This window comes from Sceloporus occidentalis, unplaced genomic scaffold (genome assembly GCF_023333645.1).
Source record: "Sceloporus occidentalis isolate IW3139 unplaced genomic scaffold, rSceOcc1.0.p SCAF_22, whole genome shotgun sequence".
Classification (NCBI taxonomy): Eukaryota; Metazoa; Chordata; class Lepidosauria; order Squamata; family Phrynosomatidae; genus Sceloporus; species Sceloporus occidentalis.
The window spans coordinates 6,891,046-6,915,617 of NW_028317002.1; the positions used below are offsets into that span (position 1 = coordinate 6,891,046).

Sequence of the window (24,572 nt, forward strand, 5' to 3'; positions counted from 1 at the left end):
CACTTTTGTTGCCAAGGTTTAGACATTAATGGCTGTCTGTTGAGTTATTTTGAGGGGACAGTAAATTTACACTGTTATACAGGCTGTACACTCGCTACTTTACATTGTAGCACAGTGTCATTTCTTCAGTGTTCTCACATGAAAAGATATAAAAAAAAGATACTATATATATATATATATACACTCATTATTACTTAGAACACCATAACATAGCAAGGATCTGACGGCTATTTTTATATCGGTCTAAGAACAGCTTTTGCAAGCAGTCACCAAGGAAACCAAAAGCATTTTTTCAGGTCAGCACCATTTTAATATTGCCAACATACTTTAACAATAAAAGACATGAAGGTAAACGGCAAAACTAAATTCAACAATTCAACATATTTTCAATAAAGCATGTGTTTTGCATATCTTAGACATGTCCATGTCATCAGTCCATTAAAAGAATATTAGTTTGAAAAAAATATTCTAGAGTGGACCTTTACAATATCTCTCAATAATCTGTTAAGAAAGAAAGTTAGAGTAGTTCTGTTAGGGAGTATTCAAGACTGAAGTTTGCTCAGAAAACCAATGGGAGAGTCAAGGAAATGCATTCTAGCAATATAACTGTTGTAGACCCTACAACAGTAAGAGGGAAAGTGATGGCTACATGGCATTCACCCTGCCAAGAGAAGGCTAAAGTGACCAAGGAACCAGGGGGACAGGGTTTTATTTGAAGGCTCTGGGTCAAAACTGCCAGGTGTGCATTTATAGTAGTTCATGTAGAAATATTATATCAGCATATACACAACTCCTGTTTAAAATCACATTGACCAGTATTACCCATATACTGGTTAAGCACAAATGCTTGTTGATCGACACATAAGGGGTGTTCACGAACTTTGTTTTGGGAAAACCCTGCCATCAAAGATAGCAGGATGTATCATGGTGCAGGCCTGCCACTAACCCTAAAGAAAAAGAAAAAAATTGTGTCTACAACTCTATTGCATTGATGTGGCAGAGAGGACAGTGTCAGTGGAGGTATGTCATGGGAGGTAGCTGGGGCACCCTAGCTGATACTCATAATTTACCTTTGCTGCCTGTGTCATCTCTTCTAAATCTCAGGATATGACATCCCTCTGACGCATCACTCTGCCTTTTAATGTCTTTTTTTAAGGAACTGCTGTGATGATTACACACAAACTGAGCTAGATATGTGAACATTACACATTTCAATACAGATATGAACATGTGGACTTTGCATAAAGAGTGTTTTACTTGAATAAGGACACTTTGTTGAAGTCATATCATGATAACATATACTGTGAAACTTTTACAAGAGCAAAATGTTTAAAAACTTACAACAAAACACCTACCAGAATATTAAAAATGCACTCACAATAAAATTTCTCTTTAGGGAGCTTTACATATAAAACAGCACATTGTGTAGCATACTAATAATGTTCTTTTGGGAATGTTCAACATTTTCTAGCTATAAATGGCCTCCCAAACTCCTGGTAAAATAGACAATTTGAATAAAATAAGGATACCAATATATGGATTAAAATCTGGAAAACAGAAGTAAAGAAACAATTTTTAAATCCCATACCATGTGAAATTGTTAGTGCCTGTTTATGTTTTATTGCCAATATGCAGTCCTGTAAGGGTACGAGAATAACATTTTAACAGTAAATATTGCAAGCAGACAAGAAACTGAGTTATACGAAAACAACAGATAAATATTATTAAAAGCAAAATACTTTCATTCAGGACAACACAGCATTATTTTTGACATAGGTTTATAATTAATAATGAAACAGAAATTCACTCTATTAAGTACATTAACTCATCTATTTATTAATTGTAAAAACTCTAAATAATTATGAGTTAATATTATTTGTTTAAAAATCATTTGCCTTGTCCTGCTTTTCTATTAAAAAAAGGCTGACAAAAAAATCAATATTAAGAGGAATATTAAATTTGTCACTATTCATTTGAATTGATGTCTAGATAAATGAATATTCCTCAAACAAGCAAGCACCACTAGAAACAGATTTTCCATGTCCAAGCATATCAACCCTTCTTCTAGTAAGTATCTCTAACAGCCAATATTATAATATATGCATGATTCTCATTCTTCATTTTATTATTTTCCTTGTGATTAATGAACCATTGTAAGCTGGTACATGCAGTACATTTTTTATACAATGTCAAAAGGGTATATGATTTTACAAAAATGTAAACTGAGAAAAAATGTTATCACACTGGCAATTTAACAACAGATGTGGTATGCTATTATGGAAATATAGTCCTTCAAGAGTGTGTTCAATCTGAGCTGCTGATGGTAGACACATAGGGCATTTCATTTTGGCACTCAAGGGTTTTAATCTACTGCCATAGTCTACCAAAACATATCATAAATAGAGTGAAGGTCTTTTTTCTGTGATTCATTTTAGCAATTTTGAAGAGTGCCATATCTGCCCAGTAGATTTAGCAGACCATCTCTATGTTATCACCAGCATCAGAACAAGGTTACTTAGCTTTTAAAGTTGAACACACTACTACCCATTTATTTTTGTTTGTAACACAAATTACTCATAGTCCTTCATATTATCAAAGTTTTTTTTTTTCCTCTTTCAACCTTGAAAAAGTTTTCACAGAAATTTGTTTTTTGAAACCCAAAAAATAAGAGATAAAAACATTTAGCTATATGATGAAAAAAAAAAGGTTGCACTACAAATCATTGTAACCCTTGACAGAAACCATGAAAGAGGGAGTAGTCAATCCAGCCACCTTATGCAGCAGTATGCACTATAGGTGAATGTAATGGGTGGTAGCTCTGGAATCATAGTTTGTTTAGGGCACAAAGGCTTTTGGACTAGCAAAGAAGAATGGCTTTCTTTGAGGTTGAGCTGAAATATGCATATTAAATGGCTTATATCTGCATTATGCCTTGGATATACAAAATGCTTCCTTGTTGTAAGAAATTACTTTTTCAGTTATTTAGCTTTTATAATTAAACTTACAAATTCAAGATAGCAAATTAAGCATTGCACGATACTGGCATTGACTTTTGAGTGACTTCAAACATGTGGTGTTTTACCTTGAAATTCCTGTGTTCTCAGCAGAAAATCTAAATGATGTTATGCTTAATCACTTAAAGGAAGAGTCATGCCATTTTTAATATAACTTATCTATTTTCTTATAAGTTAAAGTTGCCACAGCCTCCATATCCATGCAGAGTGGTATCAGCCAATACAGCAAGCTAGCTAGCCAATGGGCAAGGAAGAAGAATAGTGGCTATGTTTAATCCTGGCTTCTAGGGGAAAATGCATGTTGAATAAGCAAAAAAACATTCCAAATACTTGTCCACGTGGACCCATGTGTGCTAAGGTCTAGCTAGCATCCTACCTTAGGTTAATGGTGTTACACTATAAGCAGTTGTGTGGATACAACTGTGTGGATACATGTGTGTAAATATGCATATGTATGTATGTGTATGTATATATATATATATATCATGGTTTCTGTTAATACTAGTTAATTCAAGATGCATGGGAGGTGGGGACCTCGATGGACTCCGGCGTTTTTGTCTGCGACCAACGCGGTCGCATACCACGCGGCCGCGGACCGCATCCACGGAGGATAGGCCGCATCCCCGGCCTCTCCTTCAGCGCACGCCGTGTAGGGCGGACGCCAGAAGGAGATTGACAGCGGGAAAGCGTGTCCTGCGGTCCAGTGAAGCAGGTCGGCAGGGAGGCGGGACAAAGAGGTGACGGACAGTCACCATTAGTATGGCATATTGGGGAAGGAGGGCTTCTGGGAGGAGTCAGTCATTGGCAGGCTATTTAAACCTGCAGCCCTGTACAGTCATTACTTGATTGTTCTGGTTACCTGCTATATCCCTCTCCCTTATTGCTGGACACTTGTTTTTTGGATTCTGCTGATTCTCTCTACCCCTGACTACGGATTGCTTAACGGTACTGCTTTTTGCCTATTCCTTTTTGCTTCAGTAAATAAACCATTGCTGTTGCATTATCAACTGGTTTTGTATCTGCTGCTTCACCTGGTGTCTTTCTGCGCCGTGCTCCAACCCCACAAACCTTACATTAGTTCTTCACATGTCCACAGCAGGATTTCTTCATGTTTCTCTGTTAATGTGATATTGCTTTTTTCATTAAAATTGGACAATGATCATCCGAGGCTCATTTGTACAATTTAAACAAGAGAACTTTTGCGGTACTAATGTTACGTGTTTGAGGGCTAAATTGGCTAAGGTCCTCACAACCATAATCTTTTAAGCAGTTCCACATGGCTGTGTAACATTTTGTCTTGTACGTGACTTCTAGAAGAACTACCAACTTCATTGACAACTTCTAAAACATGCATCAGTAAATTCTCTGTGACTTTTGCAGAAAATAGGGTGATAAATTCTATAAGCTGCTGTCACACGCATGATTTATTGATCTCTTTATTATGGCATGCAAAACTAATAAAGAAGCATATTGCCTCAGTCAAAATACATAAAATGAATGAACAGACAAAAAAAGGTGGTGGAAATGTGTTTGTAATTAAATAACCGAACAATTACAACTGTTGACCAAATATCTTTATGAATGGAAATTAGTTTTTGATTGTGGGCCATCTGTGTTCTACTAGGCTTGTTGATCAAATTACTTTTAACTAGCACAATTACAAGAAACAAAACTGAAGCATTAAAACGCAATTTACACCAAAACATATTGCATATAATCTCCAACTGTGAGAGAACCACATATTAGGAAGTCTGCATCTGAACTTGTTAGCACAAATGAAGACATGCTATTTTGGTTTGTTTTCTTTTAGTAAATATTACATGTGTAATTATAAAATTCTTAATCTAAATTTCAACATGAATATATTTGGTAAAGTTACACTATTTATATAACTGTTATATAATAAGGTTACTCTAGTACAATAAACAATATCTGAATTATAAAAGGCAATTAAAAAATTAGGAATAGTCCTTGTCTGACCCATCTAGTATGAAACCCTAGTGGATATTCGTAGTTATGGTATACCAAGCTATTAATACATTTGGAAGTGTAGGAATTCTTAAAATGCCAGCTTCTTTTTTGAACAGTACACAATCCAATCCAAAAAGTGTCAGAAAAAACAAGCATGGTGCAGGATATAGCTATAGAAGCTGGGTTGTATTGCTATTAGTTGCAACATACTCACCGCAAAAGTGGTCATGGCGGGGACTGATTAAGGTCTGAGTATTTACAAAAAATGGGCAGAATGTTTCTTTACATGCATGATAATACTGCAACTTTTCAAATCCTACACCTCTCTCATGCTCATTGTGTTCCTTTAAACTCTATTGGTTTTAAGAATCCCTAAAGCTTTTATATGTTTGGAGACCAAGATATACTTTAAACTAGTCATGTAGATATTTTTATCTTTCTTATCAAGAGCAGAATAGGCATAAATGAAATTGAATGTGGTATTTCTTTCTTAAAGGTTATTAAATATGTGATGAGTATATAGGCTGACACATAAACGCAGAAAGAACTGCAGATGAATCTTCAGTTTTTTCTGCTGCTGAAACATGCAATTGCACTTTATACACAATTGTCTATATTAATGTAAACAAACACTGGAACACAACGTATTGATCTATACACACGGTACAATAAAATTTCTTAATTTAAAAATTCCATTTATTTTTATTTTACAGAACATGTGTTGGCATCCATATTTTCGTTATTCCTATTAGGTTCTAGTTTTGGAGTAGTTATTCTTATTATAACTTGGTGAGTTGGTTCAGCTCATAAAGAGAAAACTATGAGCCAGAGCTAACTGAAACTCCTGGCTTGGCTTGGGCTGCTCAACAGCCAACTCTTCCATTATTGTTAATCAACGTTGTGTGAAAAAGAAAGTACACCCTCTTTACATTCTATGGTTTTATAAATCAGGAAATTTTCAAGCGGATTGAGGTCCAGACCGGGCCATTTCAACAACTTGGTTTTTTTCATTTGAGCCATTCTGTTTTAGATTTGCTGGTGTGCCTGGGATCATTGTGCTGTTGCATGACCCAATTGGCCAAGCTTTAGCTGTCGGACAGATGGCATCACATTTGACTCTAAAATACTTTGGTATACAGAGAAGTTCATGGTCGATGACTGCAAGGTTCCCAGGACATGTGGCTGCAGAACAAGCCCAAATCATCACCCCTCCACCACCGTGCTTGACATGCTGTGTTTGGTTTTCGTTAAACGTGGCGCTGTGCAAAGTGGAGATGTTGTGCAGCAACAATTGCTTCTCTAAGATCATTGCTAATCTCTTTCCTCCTTGTCGTTGTGTTAACACACCTAAATTCTCCAGAGCAGCAAACTGCTAAAACTTCGACTTTTATAGAAGTGGTCACACTTGCTTATGATCAAGGGCATTTGATTAGCAGCACCTGTCTGCTACTTAGCATCTTAATTCCTATAGAAGCAGTAAGTCTGTGCTTATTTTTTTCACACATGGCTTCTCTATTTTGGCTTTATTTTAGTTAAATAAATCATGACACAGTGTAATATGTTATGTGTTGTTCATGTAAGGCTGTAGTTAAATAATTTTTATAGCTGCTAAGGTTGTTGTTATGTCCTGATATGGAAATCTTTCTTTTTTACATGGATGATTGTTATTATGTCCTGATATAGAAATCTTTATTTTTTTGTTCTTTCATTGTATATCAATGAAGAACAAATCAGGTATGTGAATTACTGTTTTCTTTTTAAACAATAAATAAATCCTGCTAGAATTTACTTGATAAAGACTATAGAGAATGTAGAGAATTATTTGCAGTTGATCCACACTTGCATTTGCAGTTGTACTCCCTCCACAGGCCCAATAAGACCTTTAACTTAAATGACTTGTGCTGCTCTAGCCAGAGAATATGCCGCCCACACTTATAGGTAGAGATGGAGTTATTGATTGCATGAGTCATGTATTCCATTTGTGTAATGCAGAGAATTATGCTTCTTGCCAAGTAGGTATATTATTCTTTATCCCATTTCTTAAAATAAATTTTTTTGTGTTAAAAGAATATAATCTGAAAGTTTATGCAATCTGGATGGAATTGTTTCTTGAAACATATTAAATATTTATATTTAATATATTAAAAATGTGAAAATATTAAGTGTACCTCCGTATGTCTGGAAGCTAATGCAAATGCTTTTCTCCAAATGGGGGGTATATTAGGGCAGGTTTACCATATGTGAAGCATGGAACCCTTTGTAGTTTCTCCAGCATTAATGTTATTCTGTAAATTTTGACTTTCTTCAATAATAACACAGACCATTTAACAAATGGCATTGCAGAAAAGATAACAATATTATACTTGTGCCTACCATTGAAATTATATTGCCTAAAAGCCTTATTTACCCCCCCCTCTTCATTCCTTTGTCTCCCTCTTCTCTCAGTTTTCTCTGTGTCTTACTAAAGACAAATGAAGGAAATTATATAAATGAGGATAAAGATCTAGCTGAGTACCTAAATAAATACTTCTGTTTTTATAGAGGAAGATATTTAAAGAGAAGAAGTTCTACTTGAACTCTCTAATGCAAGAACAGACAAATCTATGGGACCTGATGGGATACACCCAAAATTATTAAAAGAACTTTGAAGTGTCCTGGCAAAACTGCTAACAGACCTACTTAACCAGTCACTAATGGCAGGAGTATTTCCAGAAGACTGAAAGTTGGCAACTGTATTACTACTGCATAAAAAAGGTAGTAGGGAAGACTCAGGCAACTACAGACCAGTAAGCGTAATGTCAGTAGTTTGCAAATTAATGAAAACCATGCTAAAGAAAAGGATGTTAAATATCTGGAAGTAAATAATTTACATGTTCAGAAACAGTACGGGTTTACTACAGGAAGATCCTGTCAAACTAACTTAATTTCTTGACTGAGTAAACAGAATATTAGACCAGGGAGGAGCTGTTGATATCGCCTATCTATATTTAAGTAAGGCATTCAACACTTTCCCCTATGGGGGACTTATAAGTAAATTTGCAGTCCTTGGGTTTGGATGTAAAAATAGTTGAATAGATAAGGCAATAATTGAGTGAGGCAGAAGGTTGTAGTTTGAGGTGTATATTCAGAGGAAGGGCTTGTCGCTAGTAGGATAACACAGAGATTAGTATTGGGAATTGTACTTTTTAATATTTGTATTAGTAATTTTACAGAAGTCTTAATAAAATGGTATGTCTTTTTGCAGATGATACAATGGTCTGCAACAAAGTAGACATTCCAAGTAGAATAACTAAAATGGCAAATTATTTAAGTAAATTAGAAGAATGGCTGCGAGCGGGGCCGCTGCAGCTTAATGTTGATAAATGTAAAATTATGCACTTGGAACGGTGACATTCCAAGGCAGAAAATAGCATTGGGGGACTGTTCTGTCAGTTAAAAGGAAGAGAATGACTTAGGGGTAATTATTTCTTATGGCCTAAAGCTAAGCAAACAATACCATAAATAGTCTGACAAAGCAAGCAGGATGCTGGGTTTTATAATGAGAGGCATTAGAGGCGGGAAGAGGGAGGTGATATTGCCACTTTACAGATCTCTGGTTAGGCATCACCTGGTGTATTGTGTTTAGTTCTAGAGACCCCATCTTCAGAAGGATATTGACACATTAGGCTGAGTTTAGAGGAGAGATACAAAAAAATGTTCTGCAGGACAGAAATTATCAGGAAAGATTAAAGATTGATAGGGGTTTAAACCCATATATCAGGGAAAATGGGCAGACTAGATGCGCCGAATGTTCTCATGTGCCATCAAATTCTATTTTTCTATTGTTCTATGCCACCCCTGCATCTCTCTTCCTTTCCTTTTCTCTACCTCTCTCTTACTCTCCTCCAGCATACTCTTTACCAACCTTTCTTCTCCCTCACTCCTCTACTTCTCTCCTTTCCTCTCCTTCTCACTCTCCACTGGCTCTCTCTTCTCAGTCTTCTCCCTCTCTGACTCCCTCCACTTCTTTTCATCCCCCCACCTCTCTCTCTCTCTCTCTCTCTCTCTCTCTCTCTCTCTCTCTCTCTCTCTCTCTTAGACTCCTGTTACAGATTCTACTTCCAACATCAATGTGACCAAACTCGATAGCAACTAGTACCAGCTTTAGAATTACTATTTATTTTTAATAGATGATTTTCTATTTCAATTGGTGTTGTTAAGATCTGTGAAGTTAAAAGGATGTGCTACAGTTAGTTTTATCCAAATCTTCATGATATATGAGTAGATGGACGACTGACTAGGGGAGCTTACAACGATAAAGGCTAGGAAGATATTTGGGAATAGACTTCCCAGGTGCCCATATCCTTTCTCTTTCTTTGTTTCTTTTACACAAAGCAAGCTATATAAAGCATGTTTGTTTTTTTAGTGAACACGTACTTGCACAAGCCCTTAAAACCACCTAAAACCACCTTAGACAAATGTAACAAAAGTACCAAAACACCCACTGTTTCAATCCCAGGTGAAAGACACATGTGAAAACTGTGAGGATTTGTGTCCCATTGCTAGAGATATGAAAGCACTTTAGACATAGAACTTAAGAATGAGATATCTACCGGGAGCTAAATAGATTTGTTTTCTATTAATCTAACCCCCAATAAATGTACAGTAGAGAAAACAAACTGCTCACAGGAGAACAGAACTTGTAAAATTATATACATTTTAAGCACATCATTTACTCATAAAAATATAAAAACCACACATAAACAAGCCAAACATGTTAATCATGTTTGGCCTTAATGGATATTAGTCCAAAATTTTGTCATTCCCAATACTCAAGGCAATTTCCTTTAACATAGTAAATTAAATTAAATACCTAGTATGTATGCAGCAGTAATTTAAAGACCAAATAAAGAACATTTCAGGGGAAAAACATTAATTCTTACCTGCCAAAATATACTGTCAATTGTATTTCCAAGAAACCCATCTCGACCTTCTGTTGACACGAGTTTGGGTCCAAGAATTGTCATAAATTCATCAAAGTCAACCTGACCATCTCCTAGAAAATATAACCAATGCTATCAAAGATGAGAAATATATTTAAAGTATTCCATTATCAAATCAAAGTGATAAGGTAAACTTTATATCTAATTATATCTAAGGTTTACTCTAATGGAGGCCTGTCCTGCAGCACAGGCCTCCATTAGAGTGCCCACAGCTCACACAGACCTCCACTGCAGTGCCCAGGTAACCAACCTCCAAACCTGTCTCCCCCTTCCTGATTTGAAGATCTGAAATATTGAGTGTTGATACCACCTTTTGTAAACAATAAAACGTCTCAGTCTTTATTACCCAGCTGGACACTCTTACTTATAAAAGCCCAAGGAGGAAAGGGAGGAAGCCAGACTTTATTTGCATTGTCATAAAAAACAGCTTAGTCTGTTGTTTGAAAATCACTCAAAATATCACATGCCTGAAAACTAGACATGTGCATTCGTATTCGGGTGAACATGGAAACGAACACGAAGGGTGCGTTTTCATTGTTCAGCCCGAATACCGAACAAACAGACATGGTGGCGGCAAACCGCATATGAACACAAAGAAACAGAACGCGAATCTCCGTGTTCGTCTTCGTTTACTAATCTCCTTGGTTCCTTCCCCATCTAGCCTACCTTATCTATGCAGCACCGCAGGGGTCAGCGGGAGTGGAAATCCGTAGGTTCGCCGTCAGGAGTTAAAGGGCCATAAGAACAACATTATTGGTCGCCGGCAGGGGCCTCCTCTAGCATCAACCAAATGGTCTCCCCGCTCTTGCCGATGACCAATAAAGTCGTTCTTATGGCCCTTTAACTCCTGACGCTGAACTTGGCCTGGGGAGACCTCTGAGAGACTCTATTGGTAGCCAGCACGGTGCTCGTCTTCCGTGAATCAATGAAGTGCAAATACACTTCATTGGTTGATGGAAGAGGAAGCCCCTGCCAGCGACCAATAGAGTTGCTCGTACGGACCTTTAAACTCCTGGCACAAAATTTGCTGCATAGTGCATTCTGCGTTAACCCCATATTAACCCCTTCTACAAAAAACAAAGAAAAAAGCGAAGAATATACACGAATAGTCGCCTGAACCAGACACAGGAACGGGCGAATATTTGTGTAATAGGAAGATTTTTTTTCCCACTAAGACGAATACGAAGAGTTGGCCGACGCCCAAGTCTACTGAAAACAATAGCAGCTCCCACGTCTGCCTGTAAAGAACAATGCTAATCTACATTTCTAAATACAGCACTGTATACTGAGGAGAACATATTTTTTCATAGACTTTCCCCATTAAAATGGCCACTCTATTAAAAATAACACATGCAGAACATAATACACATTTATGACATCATATGCTCTCAATGTTAAATGAAACATCAAATATCAAGGCTTTCTAATTTTCCGTATAGAGGCATTGACATTTTCTATGATTTCTATGGTATCTCAAATTAATTTTCTGTAAGAAAAAAAAAAGTTGGAACTGGGACTAACACCAATACCCCAATGCAGAGCTATAGGTGTGACCTTCTCCGAAGAATTGTGTACTGTCTGTATGTTTTCTTTTCAGTGCTGATAAAGACTTTTTGGTTGAAGTTCAGTATGCAACATAAACAGTATTTTTTCTTTATTCCATATCTCCAGAGCCAGTGCTGGTGCTGAGTGGAGGTGAGTACATCACAGGCATTTGGCCGAATGCATCTCCTGCAGTGCATTTACCTGGGAGGTGGGGAAGGGGTAAATGTATTTGTGGGCATTCTGCATATTTGCACCGAAAATGTAGGATTCACTTGGCCGAAACCGAAAATGCCCCCCCAACCTTTAAAGAATTTTTTTTTTTTTAATAACATTAATATATATGATAAATTAATATTGTTATTTAATTTTTCTGTCCAATTTTGGTGTGATTAACACACCAAAATTGGACCACAAAAATTAACAATATTATATTTATATATATATATATATATATATCTCATGCCCAGGTTCTAGCATGTACCGACTGCCTGGGCATGATAGGAGTATGACTGCTGTTAGCTATTATATATATATAAAAATTGCTAACCACAACCGCACTCCTATCATGCCCAGGCAGCCGGTACATGCTAAAACCTGGGCATGATAGGAGTGTGATTACAGGCTTCCTTTGCCATGCTACCCCCCCACACACACTTACACATCCATGCTATCACACACACTCACAAACATTCATTCACTCATTCATATACTCATCCATTCCCTTGATCACGCATACTTGCTCATACACCCTCCCCCACCCCCTTACCTGAACTGCAGATCTTTTACTCGCACACTTCTGCAGGGACCATGCTGCTTCCCTCTGTGTTGCTCTCACTCTGTGCGAACAACTTCTCTTGCCCCGCCTCCAGGAGAAGAGAAGGAACAGAGCAGAGTGATGTGACGTGCATTCACATGACTCCGCTGGGTTCCTAGTTTTCCTGACCGGTAGAAGAGACGCTGCTAGCACACTGTGCGACCAACGCACCAATAAGCAGCCCAGCCCTGCGGACGAATATTTTCGGCCGTTTATTTCTGCATTTTGACGATAATGCCCTTTTCAGCCGATACATTTCAGCCACCAATATATCGGTGCATCCCTTTTTTCAAAACTTAATTATGCTTTTTATTTATTTCTCTCGTTTCTTAATCTATTTTATATTGTTTTACAAAAGACATGTCCCACTCTTATACGGAGTCTTTCCAGATGGTTCCGCTATACATATGAGATGCATCTTCTTACATAGGATTCCACTGGATAGCAAGACTACATTATTCTGTGCATTCATTCTGTGTTATTTTATTTAAAAAAAAAACATGTAAAGTAATCAATTTACTCTGCTTTTTGGGGAATACTTAAAAGTAATCATAAATAATTTGTTCAGTTGCTTAACATTCAATATATTGACATACAATCAAATACTATTTAAGATATTACCAGCAAATATAAAACTTATTTTATCCAGTCATTAGAAAAAATAGTTGTCACTGCACATTGTAATAAGAAAGAAAAAGAATCCCACAAAAAAAAAAAAAAATCAATTTCTAGTGGTGTTCCAAGTCTAGGCAGACCCCCCATTTCATGTAAGAAGAAAGAGAGGTGAAAGGAAATTAAAATGGCAAGAGCAGACTGTCTTAAGAAAAAAGGAGAAAAAAAGTTGTCCCTATCTCCTTTGGCAATTGTTTTTATTGTTTTGGTTTGAACCCGTAACAATGGCTGATTTTATTTTTTTGTACCCTTTGCAACATTTCTGTGGTGCTTGTGTTTAACTGTAATTTTCTCGTTACTGTACCCATACAAGTTTTACATTGTTTTTTTAGGACAAGAGGGACTTTATTTAGACACCATTATTTTGATAATATTCTATAATTTAAATATATTCTAATATTACATACCCAATTACATACCCAATGTTTTTTGCATGTTATATGGCAATAAGTAAAAGTAGCATATTGCTATTTCAAAAACGTTTTTTTTTCAAATATGGTCACACTGCCCCATGTCCTATTTGGGGCATCTTTGAACCCAGCCACTTCAATGTAACCCCATTAAGCCATATATATTTGAAAACTAATCACCCCAAGGTATTTTAAATACAAGTAGTGTATTTTAACTCTTTCCATACAACAACTACACCAGCTTTTGTCAAACCGCGGTACTAATTGTTCTTTGAATTGTTTATGAATTTACAGCTCCTGGTACATGTCACTGTAAAACAACACCCGATATGTGTTCAACATCTCCTGAGTATAGTGATCCCACCCATGCACGAGTTTGTGAGTTTACTGGGTTGTTTGGGAACTAAAAAGCAACATTTGGGAGGTATCCATTTTTCACATTGGAATTTTGCCCCCATGCCCTATTTGGAAGATTTTTGAAGCCAGCCAATTTACCGTAATTTATCCCATCAAACATAGATGTTTCGCAAAAAAGACACCAGAGAGCATTTCAAATGCTGGTATTTTATTTCATTCCATGTACACATTTTACCAACAGCCTTTGTCAAAATTTGCAGTAGTATTTTGTATGTGTTTTTTTCCACACACATTCTACTTTAGGTATGAATTTACAGCTCCTGGTACTGTTAAACAACATGTGTTCGACAACATATCCTGAGGACAGTGATACACCCATGCATAGGTTTGTCAGGGTTTTTGGGAGGTAAAACAAAACATGTGGTCAGTCTGTGCTCATGTCCTGTTTTTGGGACATCTTTGAACCTAGCCAATTCGATTAACCTCATCAAATCATATATCTTTTAAAACTAGATACCCCATGGGCATTTAAAATGTCGGTATTTTCATAAGAGAATTTTTGCTAACTAATTTTAGGATATATATATATATATATATGTGTGTAATTTGTTTTAAGATTTTGTTGGAACTACATGGTTTCCCTAATGGTGACATCAGTGGTATTTTTACATCAAAATATTGTAACAGGATTATTTATGTACTACAGTAATGTAAGTGTCAAACTAAAAAAGAAAAAAATAACCCATAATGTAACAATCCTCAGACTCCATAAAAATATATAAAAAAAAACTTCTCTCATCTCTCGGTTGAAGTTTATACGCAATGTAAGGAATATTTACTTTACTGAGCGGGATGTGTAAAATGAACAGCCTTCCGGCAGAAGGTGGTGGAGGCTAATACAGCGAGGGAAGTTAAATATCCATGGGATAGGCATTACGCTATTCTGAATCTAAGAAAATGGGCAGACTTAATACAGATTTATTCTTGTAATAAAGAAACCTAATTAAGAGCAAAACAACTACAAACTACAATTAGGCTTAGCCAATCTATAAAATGTTACAAAATTCAATATTTCAAAAGCCTACTGTATTTCCATATCACTAGAATCCCCAGAAATTCTGCATATATAACTATTAATAATCCAGGGCATCTGGCATATCGCTAGTCTATGTTTTGACTTTCATTATGCCTTAGTTATTATTTCGGTAAAATCAATTGATATGGGCATCTGCTTGTTTTGCCTAGCATCTCTTTTTTGGTAAGGCTTGCAAATGAGCAATGGTTTTATTTATAGCCCAATGTATTTTTTTTTCAAAACAGCAATGGTAAGTAGTAATAACTTTGAAGAACTGCTAACAACTGTATAGTACTGCTCAATGTAATTAGGACATGTGTTTCTAGCAACTTAAAACAGGGCAAAACACAGATTGTTCTAATATTTTAATAAGTAAAGTACCATTAGCATAATTAATTTTAAACTGTAAAAAATTGCCCAGATGTATTCCTTGGAAAAAAAAACATGTCAGAGATGGTTGATAATTATTCAAGAATGTAATTAACAAGGGACATGTGAGGACTTGCGAAAACATAATGAGGACCTCTTTCAGGTATACTGCAAAGATAATGGCTTCAGCTAAATTTTTAAGTGATTCGACATCTTTATGATCAGCTATTACTGTGCATATGATTTAATGAGGTTGCACAGCTCATAGAATGAAAAGCTTAAAGATAATTCATATTCAAAACAACTGTTTGATTTTATAGGTAAATAATAGACTTCTGCATTTTAAGGGCTCTCATGCATTGCGTACAAACCCCCGAAAATTAGGCGGGACCCCCAACAAACCAAAAAGAAATATTAACCCCTTAAGGACACAGCTGTTTTTTATTTTTTGTACGCTTTGTGACAATGGCTGTTTTAACATTTCCACGGTGTTTGTGTTTAGCTGTGACTTTCTTCTCATTTAGTGTACCCACAGAAATGATATATTGTTTTTTTTCAAGACAAGAAGGGTTTTCTTTATTTTTATCATATCAATCATATCATGATCATATCATCTTATTAACTATTAAAAATATAAAATATAGTTAAAATTGAAAAAAGCACTTTTTTGAATGAGCAGTCTGGTTCAATTTGACAGAAAGGCAACAGTAACTCAAATAACCACTCGTTACAACCAAGGTATGCAGAATACCATCTCTGAACGCAGAACACATCGAACCTTGAAGCAGATGGGCTACAGCAGCAGAAGACCACAGTGGGTACCACTTCTGTCACCTAAGAACAGGAAACCGAGGCTACAATTCACACAGACCCACCAAATTGACAATGGAAGACTGGAAGAACGTTGCCTGGTCTTATGAGTCTCAATTCCAGCTACGACATTTAGATGGCAGGGTCAGACTTTGGCATAAACAACATGAAAGCATAGATCCATTCTGCCTTGTATCAACGGTTCAGGCATACCTTGGGCCCCTTAGTATCAATGGAACATTGTTTAAACGCGACAGCATCAGTATTGTTGCTGACCATGTCTATACCATTATGACCGCAGTGTACCCATCTTCTGATGACTACTTCCAGCAGGTCAAAAGCACCATGTCACAAAGCTCACATCATCTCAAATTGGTTTCTTAAACATGACATTAAGTTCACTGTACTCCAATGGCCTTCACAGTCACCAGATCTCAATCCAATAGAGCACCTGGTCTACACCACTGTAGTCAAGTATGGGATCATTTTGAGAGTGTGGGAGATGTGTTTACTGCATTGTGCAAGTGTAGCAAGGCTCTGTATAGCCCACTCAAGTTTCTCCACAAAGTCGTCAAACCCTGTCTTTATGGACCTAGGTTTGTGCACATGGGAACAATAATGCTGGAATAGAAAAGGGCCTTCCACAAACTGGTGCCACAAAGTTGAAGCATACAATTGTCTAAAATGTATTTGTATATTGTAGCATTAACATTACCCTTCACTGGAACTAGGGGGCCTAGTCCAAACTGTGAAAACAGTCCCAGACCATTGGCCACAACATGACATTGCTAGTTTAGTTTTAAACAAAACATGATCACACAATCATTTTGTATTGCAAGGAATCATGAAGATAAACAATGCCAGCCGTTTCAAGGGACGGGATAATTTCAGGACATAAAATTGATTGACTAATCGTGGTTCAGCCACAGGCTGCTGCTGATCTCAACTTCCATAAAGGGAACTCATATACTAAATAACTTTTACACTGATTGACAAAAATAGCTATAGGCAGTATTAATGAATACATTTAGTTGTGCTAAAAGCTATGATCATAACAGTTCACTGTATAAAGAAAAAAAAACAGAGAGGAAGAGAACATATATCTAACACCAGGTTTTTTGTAGGTCACAATAATTACTAAGTGTTAAAATACAATGTAAAAAAATATGTATATATATATATGCTAAACATGTAAATTCCCTAAAACATGCCAATTACGGACAAATTGTCAAACTCAAATAAATAAAATATAATTGAATGGTGAGAGTTTGATGTCATTAAAAAGTAATATAAAAACTAATTATATATTAGACTTCATAACATGGAAATCACACAGTCAGTTTGGTAACACAAAAATTAACGTAAAACATATACCAACGATTACAAATATACAAAACGTACAAATTATTACTGTACCTATACATCTATGTTAAAGGTATTTTAGGAGCATAATTATATTTAACATTTTTTCTATTTATTTTGGGTTTTATAATATGTTCAGACAGAATGCTGCCCTCTGTTGGTTTTACACTGAGTAGCATAATATTCTGCCCGAGAATATATTAGCTATATATATGGTAGTGAGCTCATTGGTCACCAGCAGTAGGCCCCCTGCTGGCGACCAATAGAGTTGCTGATACGCACATTTAAACTACTGGCGCCAGAGCTGCTGCGGTACGCGTTAACCCCGTATTAACCCCTTAACCAGAAAAAACGAATATTCGCCCGAAGAGAAGACAGGAACGGGCGAACATTCGCGGAATCCGAAGATTTTTTTTTTGACGAAGACGAGCACGAAGAGCCCCTGGTGCCCAAGTCTAATAAAAATTATTTCACATAACCCTCAATTAAATACACAAGTGAAATGTCACTGCACACAGAGATAATTTTTTTTTAAACAAAGATGGAACACAATAAATAAATAAATTAAAACACTCTTTTTGTGCTACTTTGGTACAACAGATCTAAATTGCCTGTCAAACAGTAGTGGCTGGTCCAAATTCTTCAGACTAGGTCAGTCCAAATTGGTAAGGTGAGCAGGTGAGTATTTTAGTGAATGTTGGGGGTAACATTGGGGGCATGGGGGGGGCTGGCTCCATTCAGCTCAGGGCCAATGTCCAGCCTTGTCCTATATAATCTTGTAACACTATATATCAGTGTTAGGCAGTGGGCCATCATCTGCCCCCAACTGCGCCTTCTCCTCTTGCTAGCCCTCCTTTACGAGGAGGCAGGCAGGGATAAGGGGCCATTTTGCTGTCCCTGCCACTGAGGCCGAAAGGTGTCAGCTTACCACTGACGTGCCTTGAAAACTTACATGCATTTTCCCCTAACATATTTTTTTCATACCTGCCATATCATTATCCCTATATGTCCCTTTTCCATATGTCAGATTCTTTCTGCAATGACACTCTCAATATGTTAAACTAATAGTTGGAGATTAAGATACTATTACTAAATTGCCCACGTAAACACAAAAATAAATTTCATTAAAACTAACATTGTTTTAAACAAAAACAAAAAAATAGATCAACACCATTAAGGACTTTTTATTAAATGGTACTGTCACGCAACAGCTGGATAGGAGACACCGAAGTCAGGTAGGACTCAAGGGTACGGTAACGTTCAACAAGCCGAGGTTAGGATTCCAGAAAACAGGATAAACGGGTAAACACGCCAAGGTCAGAATGCCAGAGAATACATGTGGTCGAAAAGTAGAGTCGAGGTCAAACACAAAGGACTAAATATCAGAATGCACTCTGAGGACTAGTACTAGGCATAGACGACCATCAGAAGGCAAGGATCCTTCAGGTGTTTATATAGGAACCGGAAGTTCAGATAAAAATTTGCTGCCAGAACAGTACAAACGTCACTTCCGGTATCAGGATTTGCGGCCATCTTGAGTGTGGCGTAATCTCCCATCATATAGACCTGTAGTTTTGGGAGTCCGCCACTATTGGGGCGAGCTCCGAAGCAGGTTGCCGCGCAGAAGGAGGTCCCCGTTTCCTGCGCGGCTCTCCAGAGGACTGCAGAGGTGGACGAGAAGAGGAGGGGGGTCTCCCTCTTCATTGTGGCAGCTGCGATGGCAGTCATGTGGTGGAGGGAGGTCTCCCTCTCCTCTGTGGTGGCTGCTGCTGTGGCGGTAGTCGTGCGGCTGAGTGGAGAGAGGAGGTCTCCTCTCCTGCGTGGCAACAGGTAGGTAACAGGTACTATTTAAAAAAATAAATGCGGTTTCCCTTTAAAAACTAAGCAACGATAACTTAGTAAACATGAAATCACGCATCGTCAAGGAAAGAAAAGTCCATGACTCATTGAATATCAAAACAATTTTACCCCTTGTCAGCCTTGGTGTTATCCACTCATTTCAGAAAGAATGTATTTTTATATGACTTAGCCTATGTTAATTTTTCATTATCACTAATAGAATGTTATTTGAATCAATTATCCTTGGCCCACAAGATTTCGTAAATATAAATATATAATAAAATAGTTTTTCATCAGAGAGACTGAAGAAAGATATACAAAATATTTATTTTCTTTATGATAACAATTTCTTTGATGTATTTGTTTGAAACAGCAAAAAATGTTATTGCAGCCTTGTCATTACACGACCATGTCAATGCAGTGGCCATGAGTTTTACATATATCTGTATTGGAATACAATTTCAAATCTTAAGAAATAGAATGATTCAAATATAAGAGTCATAACTAGAAACCACAGGGCCCTAGTGCAAAAATTGCCCCAGGGCCCACCAACTTTTCCGGGTAACATGTCCCACCTTTGCCCTAAACAAATAACCTCAGATGAACAAGAACAAATGACATATTACACCATGTCATGATTTATTAAACAAAAATAAAGCCAAAATGGAGAAGCCATGTGTGAAAATAACTTGAAGTAATGGTTTTCAGTCTCTCACATCCTTGTGGAGGAATTCTGAATGCCGCAGACCAGCAAAGTGTGGTCACACTTGCTGATGCTCAATTAATCAAGGGCATTTGATTAGTAGCACCTGTTTGCTACTTGACATCTTAATTCCTATGAAAGCAGTAAGGGTGTACTTAGTTTTTCACACATGGCTTCTCCATTTTGCTTTTTTGTTGTTGAATAAATCATAGTGTAATATGTGATGTATCGTTGTTCATGTGAGGTTGTATTTACCTAATTTTTAGACCTGCTAAGGAATAGATGACTGTTTGTGCCCTGATATGTAAAATCATAGAGTTCAAAGAAGGTGTACTTTCTTTTTCATTGTACACCCTGAACCATCACCCTGAACCATTCCTCTCTCCCCATGCCAGTTCAACATAGTTTAGAAAGGCCACTTCCAAAATAGACCATGCCCTTTCTGAACAAAAAAAGGGCTATAAATAGAATTAATATTTTAGAGCTTCTTGATCCAAGAGTCACGAAGGAATTTTTCCCCCTGATGGCAGAATTCGAGGTAGCTTAATTAGGGGTTTTTTTTGCCTTCTTTTGGATCAAGAGTAGGAATGGTAGGTAGAAGGGTTGAACTATATAAGAGACTCTGAAACCTACAGCCATTGCCTTCTGATGGTCGTGCCTATCTCGGTAGTGCCTATTCCTCAGTACGGGTTCCATTTGCCTTCCTGTTGCTTACCTGGCTTGTTCCCATTTACTCTGTCTTCTGGTATCCTGACCTTGGCTTATCCCACGACGTTCCTGTTCTCCGGTATCCTGACCTCGGCTTGTATTTCGACGTTCCAGATCTGGCTCCCTGACCTCGGCTTCCTGGACTATCCCTTACCAGTCCTGACTTCAGTGTTTCCTTCCTACGCTGTGTCGTGACAGAATCAGAAGGCCATCATGAGACCCGCTTCGGTGGGACAACAAGGGTCCACGGAGGCTCGTCTAGATGGGATGGATCACCGTCTGGATCAATTTGCTCAAGCTCTCCAGACCTTGCTTCAGCGTACTGATCCTGCACAACGGGTTCCTCAACCTGTGGCGATTCCTACACCTCCGCCTATGCTAGTAGCTACGGTTCCAGCTCACCTGCCTCCACCCCAACGCTACAATGGTGATCCGGCAACCTGTCGAGGTTTTTTGAACCAGTGTGAGATAGATTTTGAACTGTCTCCTTATGCTTTCCCAACCGAGTGTGCGAAAGTGGGTTACATAATTTCGCTCCTCACTGATAAAGCCTTGGCATTGCTTCGCGCTCTGGGAGAGAGACGCTTCTACGTTCCGCTCCTATTCGGAATTTGTGTCAAGTCTACGAGTCGTATTTGACGTTCCTGGGAGAGGAATCACTGCGTCAACTTCCCTGTTTACCATCCGTCAGGGTTCCCGTCCACTCCTGGAGTACGCGATTGAGTTTTGGACCCTGATGGTAGAGGTTAATTGGACTAACGAGGCACTAGTGGCCGCCTTTCTTAATGGACTATCCAAGACCCTCAAAGATGAGACTGCTGCCAGAGATTTACCTACTGAACTACGCCTTGGATTTATTCGCCGGTCGATATCACCCGCTGGTGCAGGATTCTTCTTCGTTAAAAAGAAGAACGAGGAACTTCGTCCATGCATTGATTATAGAGGTCTCAACAAGATTACAAGGCGCAACACATACCCCATTCCACTTATTTCTGTTCTTTTTGACAGGTTGCGCGGGGCCACTATTTATACCAAATTGGATCTCCGGGGAGCATACAACCTTGTCCTCATCCAAGCCAACGACGAATGGAAGACCGCCTTCAACACCCGTTCCAGTCATTATGAATATACGGTGATGCCGTTTGGGCTGTGCAATGCCCCAGCGGTTTTCCAAGAATTTATAAACGATTGCCTTAGAGACTTTCTACAACAATTCGTCGTAGTGTATCTGGATGACATTCTGATCTACTCCTCTGATTTACAGTCGCACCGCACTCATGTTACTCGCGTCTTGTCTCGATTACGGCTACATGGACTTTATGCCAAGCTCGAGAAGTGCGCTTTTGGGTTACGTCATAACGCCTAAGGGGTTTGAGATGGACCCTTCTAAGGTACAAGCCAAAAGAGACTGGCTGCAACCGCTGGGCTTGAAACCCTTGCAGCGTTTCCTGGAGTTTGCTAATTATTACAGACGTTACATCCGTGACTACTCCAAGATTGCTGCTCCTTTGACGGCTCTCACGAAGAGAGGGGCCAATACACTGGAGTGGTCTTCGGAGGCCATTTCCGCCTTTTCTTGACTTAAGACTAAATTCACCACTGCTCCTGTTTTACGGCATCCTGATCCTCACCTGCCGTTCATTCTAGAGGTCGACGCTTCTGAATCCGGGGTTAGCGCTGTTCTGTCTCAAAGGGCTTCCTACAGTGGACCACTCCATCCCTGCGGCTATTTCTCCAGGAGATTCTCCCCGGCGGAAAGAAACTATGACATTGGGAACAAGGAACTTCTGGCTGTCATCCTTGCGCTGGAGGAATGGCGTCACCTTCTGGAGGGCGTACAGATCCCCACATTGATTCTGACAGACCACAAGAACCTGCAGTATATTGAAACCGCCAAGGGCCAAATGGGCTTTATTTCTTTGCCGATTTCCTTTCGTTTTAACGTATCGTCCAGGTTCCAAGAACGTCAAGGCGGAAGCCCTCTCCCGAATGCATGCATGCCCAGAGGAGGAGAGTCGTGCCCCTGAGCCTATTGTGCCGGCTACGAAGGTCCTAGGTGCTCTGCATCTCCACTGCCGTACCCCCTAATTGGAACGCATTTCTGGACTACAAGCTCGAGCTCCAGCCTCCCTGCCGGCTGGTAAGCTATTAGAACCCGTGTTCTCCGTCTGTCTCATGGTTCCAGAACGGCGGGACACCCGGGGTTAGCTCGCACTAAGGATCTCGTGTCCAGAACTTTTTGGTGGCCAGACTGGACTAAGGACACTGCCTTGTTCGTTCGCTCCTGTGCCAAGTGTGCTGCCAACAAATCCTCCAGGAGACCTCCCGCTGGGTTGCTTCGTCCTTTGCCTCGTCCCTCGACGCCCTGGACTCACATTGCTATGGACTTTATCGTGGATTTACCCAACTCCAAAGAACATACCGTAATCCTGATGATCATTGATCGTTTCTCGAAAAAGGCCCACATGGTTCCTCTGAAGAGACTTCCTACGGCTTCTGTGTTGGCAGACATATTCCTGCGGGAAATTGTCCGTCTTCATGGAGTTCCTACTGAGATTGTCTCTGACCGTGGTACCCAATTCATAGCACGCGTCTGGCGCGAGTATTCTAAGGCCTTGGGGGTCTCCTCGGTGTTCTCCTCTGCGTATCACCCACAGTTTAACGGAGCAGCGGAGAGAGCCAACCAACATCAGGACGATTGGGTTGACTTGTTACCCTTAGCGGAATTCACCCGTAACAATGCTGTGCAGGAGTCTACGGGAGTTTCCTCATTCTACTGTGTTTATGGTCTTCATCCGCAACCCTTCCCTGGTGCTTTTCCGAATTCTTCTGATCCGGCTCTGGAAGAGAGGCTGGCTAATATCCGGTCCACCTGGACTTCTGTGCAAAGAGCCTTGGAGCTGGCTGGTGGGAGACCAAATACCTACGGCTCAGGGTACCCTCTATGAAGCTTGCGCCTCGCTTCATCGGTCCTTTCCGTATCGTCCGCCGGGTGAACCCGGTAGCTTATGAACTTTCTCTGCCTAGAACACTCCGTATTTCTCGAGTGTTTCATGTTTCTCTACTGAAGCCACTGGTTTGCAATCGTTTTTCTACTGCTAGGCCCTCTGCCCTGGAGACTACTGCCGGAGATACTTCCGGGCGTATTCCTCAAGCCATCCTGGACTGTCGCAGGCAACAAGGGAGTCTCCAATACCTGGTCCATTGGAGGGGACTAGGACCAGAGGATCGTTCCTGGGGTCCTGAGGCTCGATTCCACGCTCCTCATCTTGTGCGTGCCTTCCTCACCAGAAGTCGGAGTTGCCCTGGCGAGGGTCGCCCTGAGGTCGCCCCTTTGAGGAGGGATACTGTCACGTACCTGGCAGGGAGATCCCCCGGGTCCCCTGATCGGCAACCGCAGCCACCGCGAAGAAGGCGGAGACCCCCCGCTTCTGACCAGCAGCCGAAGCCGCCGCAAAGAAGGGGGAGACCCACCGCCTCTGCACGGCAACCACAGCCGCCACAAAGAAGAGGGAGACCTCCCGCCTCCTCACAGCAGCCAGAGCCACCGCGAAGAAGAGGGAGACCTCCCGCCTCTGCACGGCAGCAACAGCCACCGCGAAGAAGAGGAAGACCCCCTGCCTCTGCACGGCAGCAGCAGCCGCCGCCGCAACGGCGAGGGAGACCTCCCGCCTCCACCCTAGGATCACGGCAGCCGCAGCCAGGAGACAGGTTCAGCTCCGGGCTCCTGACTCGATCCTCTTCACGCCACCTAGTGGTGCCGCCGGAAACTGCATAGCCTTATACTGGGAGGTTACGAATACGCCACACACAAGATGGCCGCACAGGAAGTGACGTAACGGGACTTTGCATATTTGGCAGGAGATTCCTAATTAGTGCCTAACTCCTGTGCCTATATAAGAGACTCTGAAACCTACAGCCATTGCCTTCTGATGGTCGTG

The 24,572-nt window shown here is 39.6% G+C and overlaps 1 protein-coding gene across 1 annotated transcript in view; it reads right to left on the minus strand.

The window, feature by feature from the left end:
* LOC149300931 (calcium-binding protein 8) overlaps positions 1-24,572 on the minus strand; it is a 134,211-nt gene that overhangs the window by 65,433 nt on the left and 44,206 nt on the right. Inside the window, exon 3 of the mRNA XM_089484646.1 lies at positions 9,908-10,020. Coding sequence (XP_089340772.1) covers positions 9,908-10,020 — 113 coding nt within the window. The remainder of the gene's footprint in view (positions 1-9,907; positions 10,021-24,572) is intronic.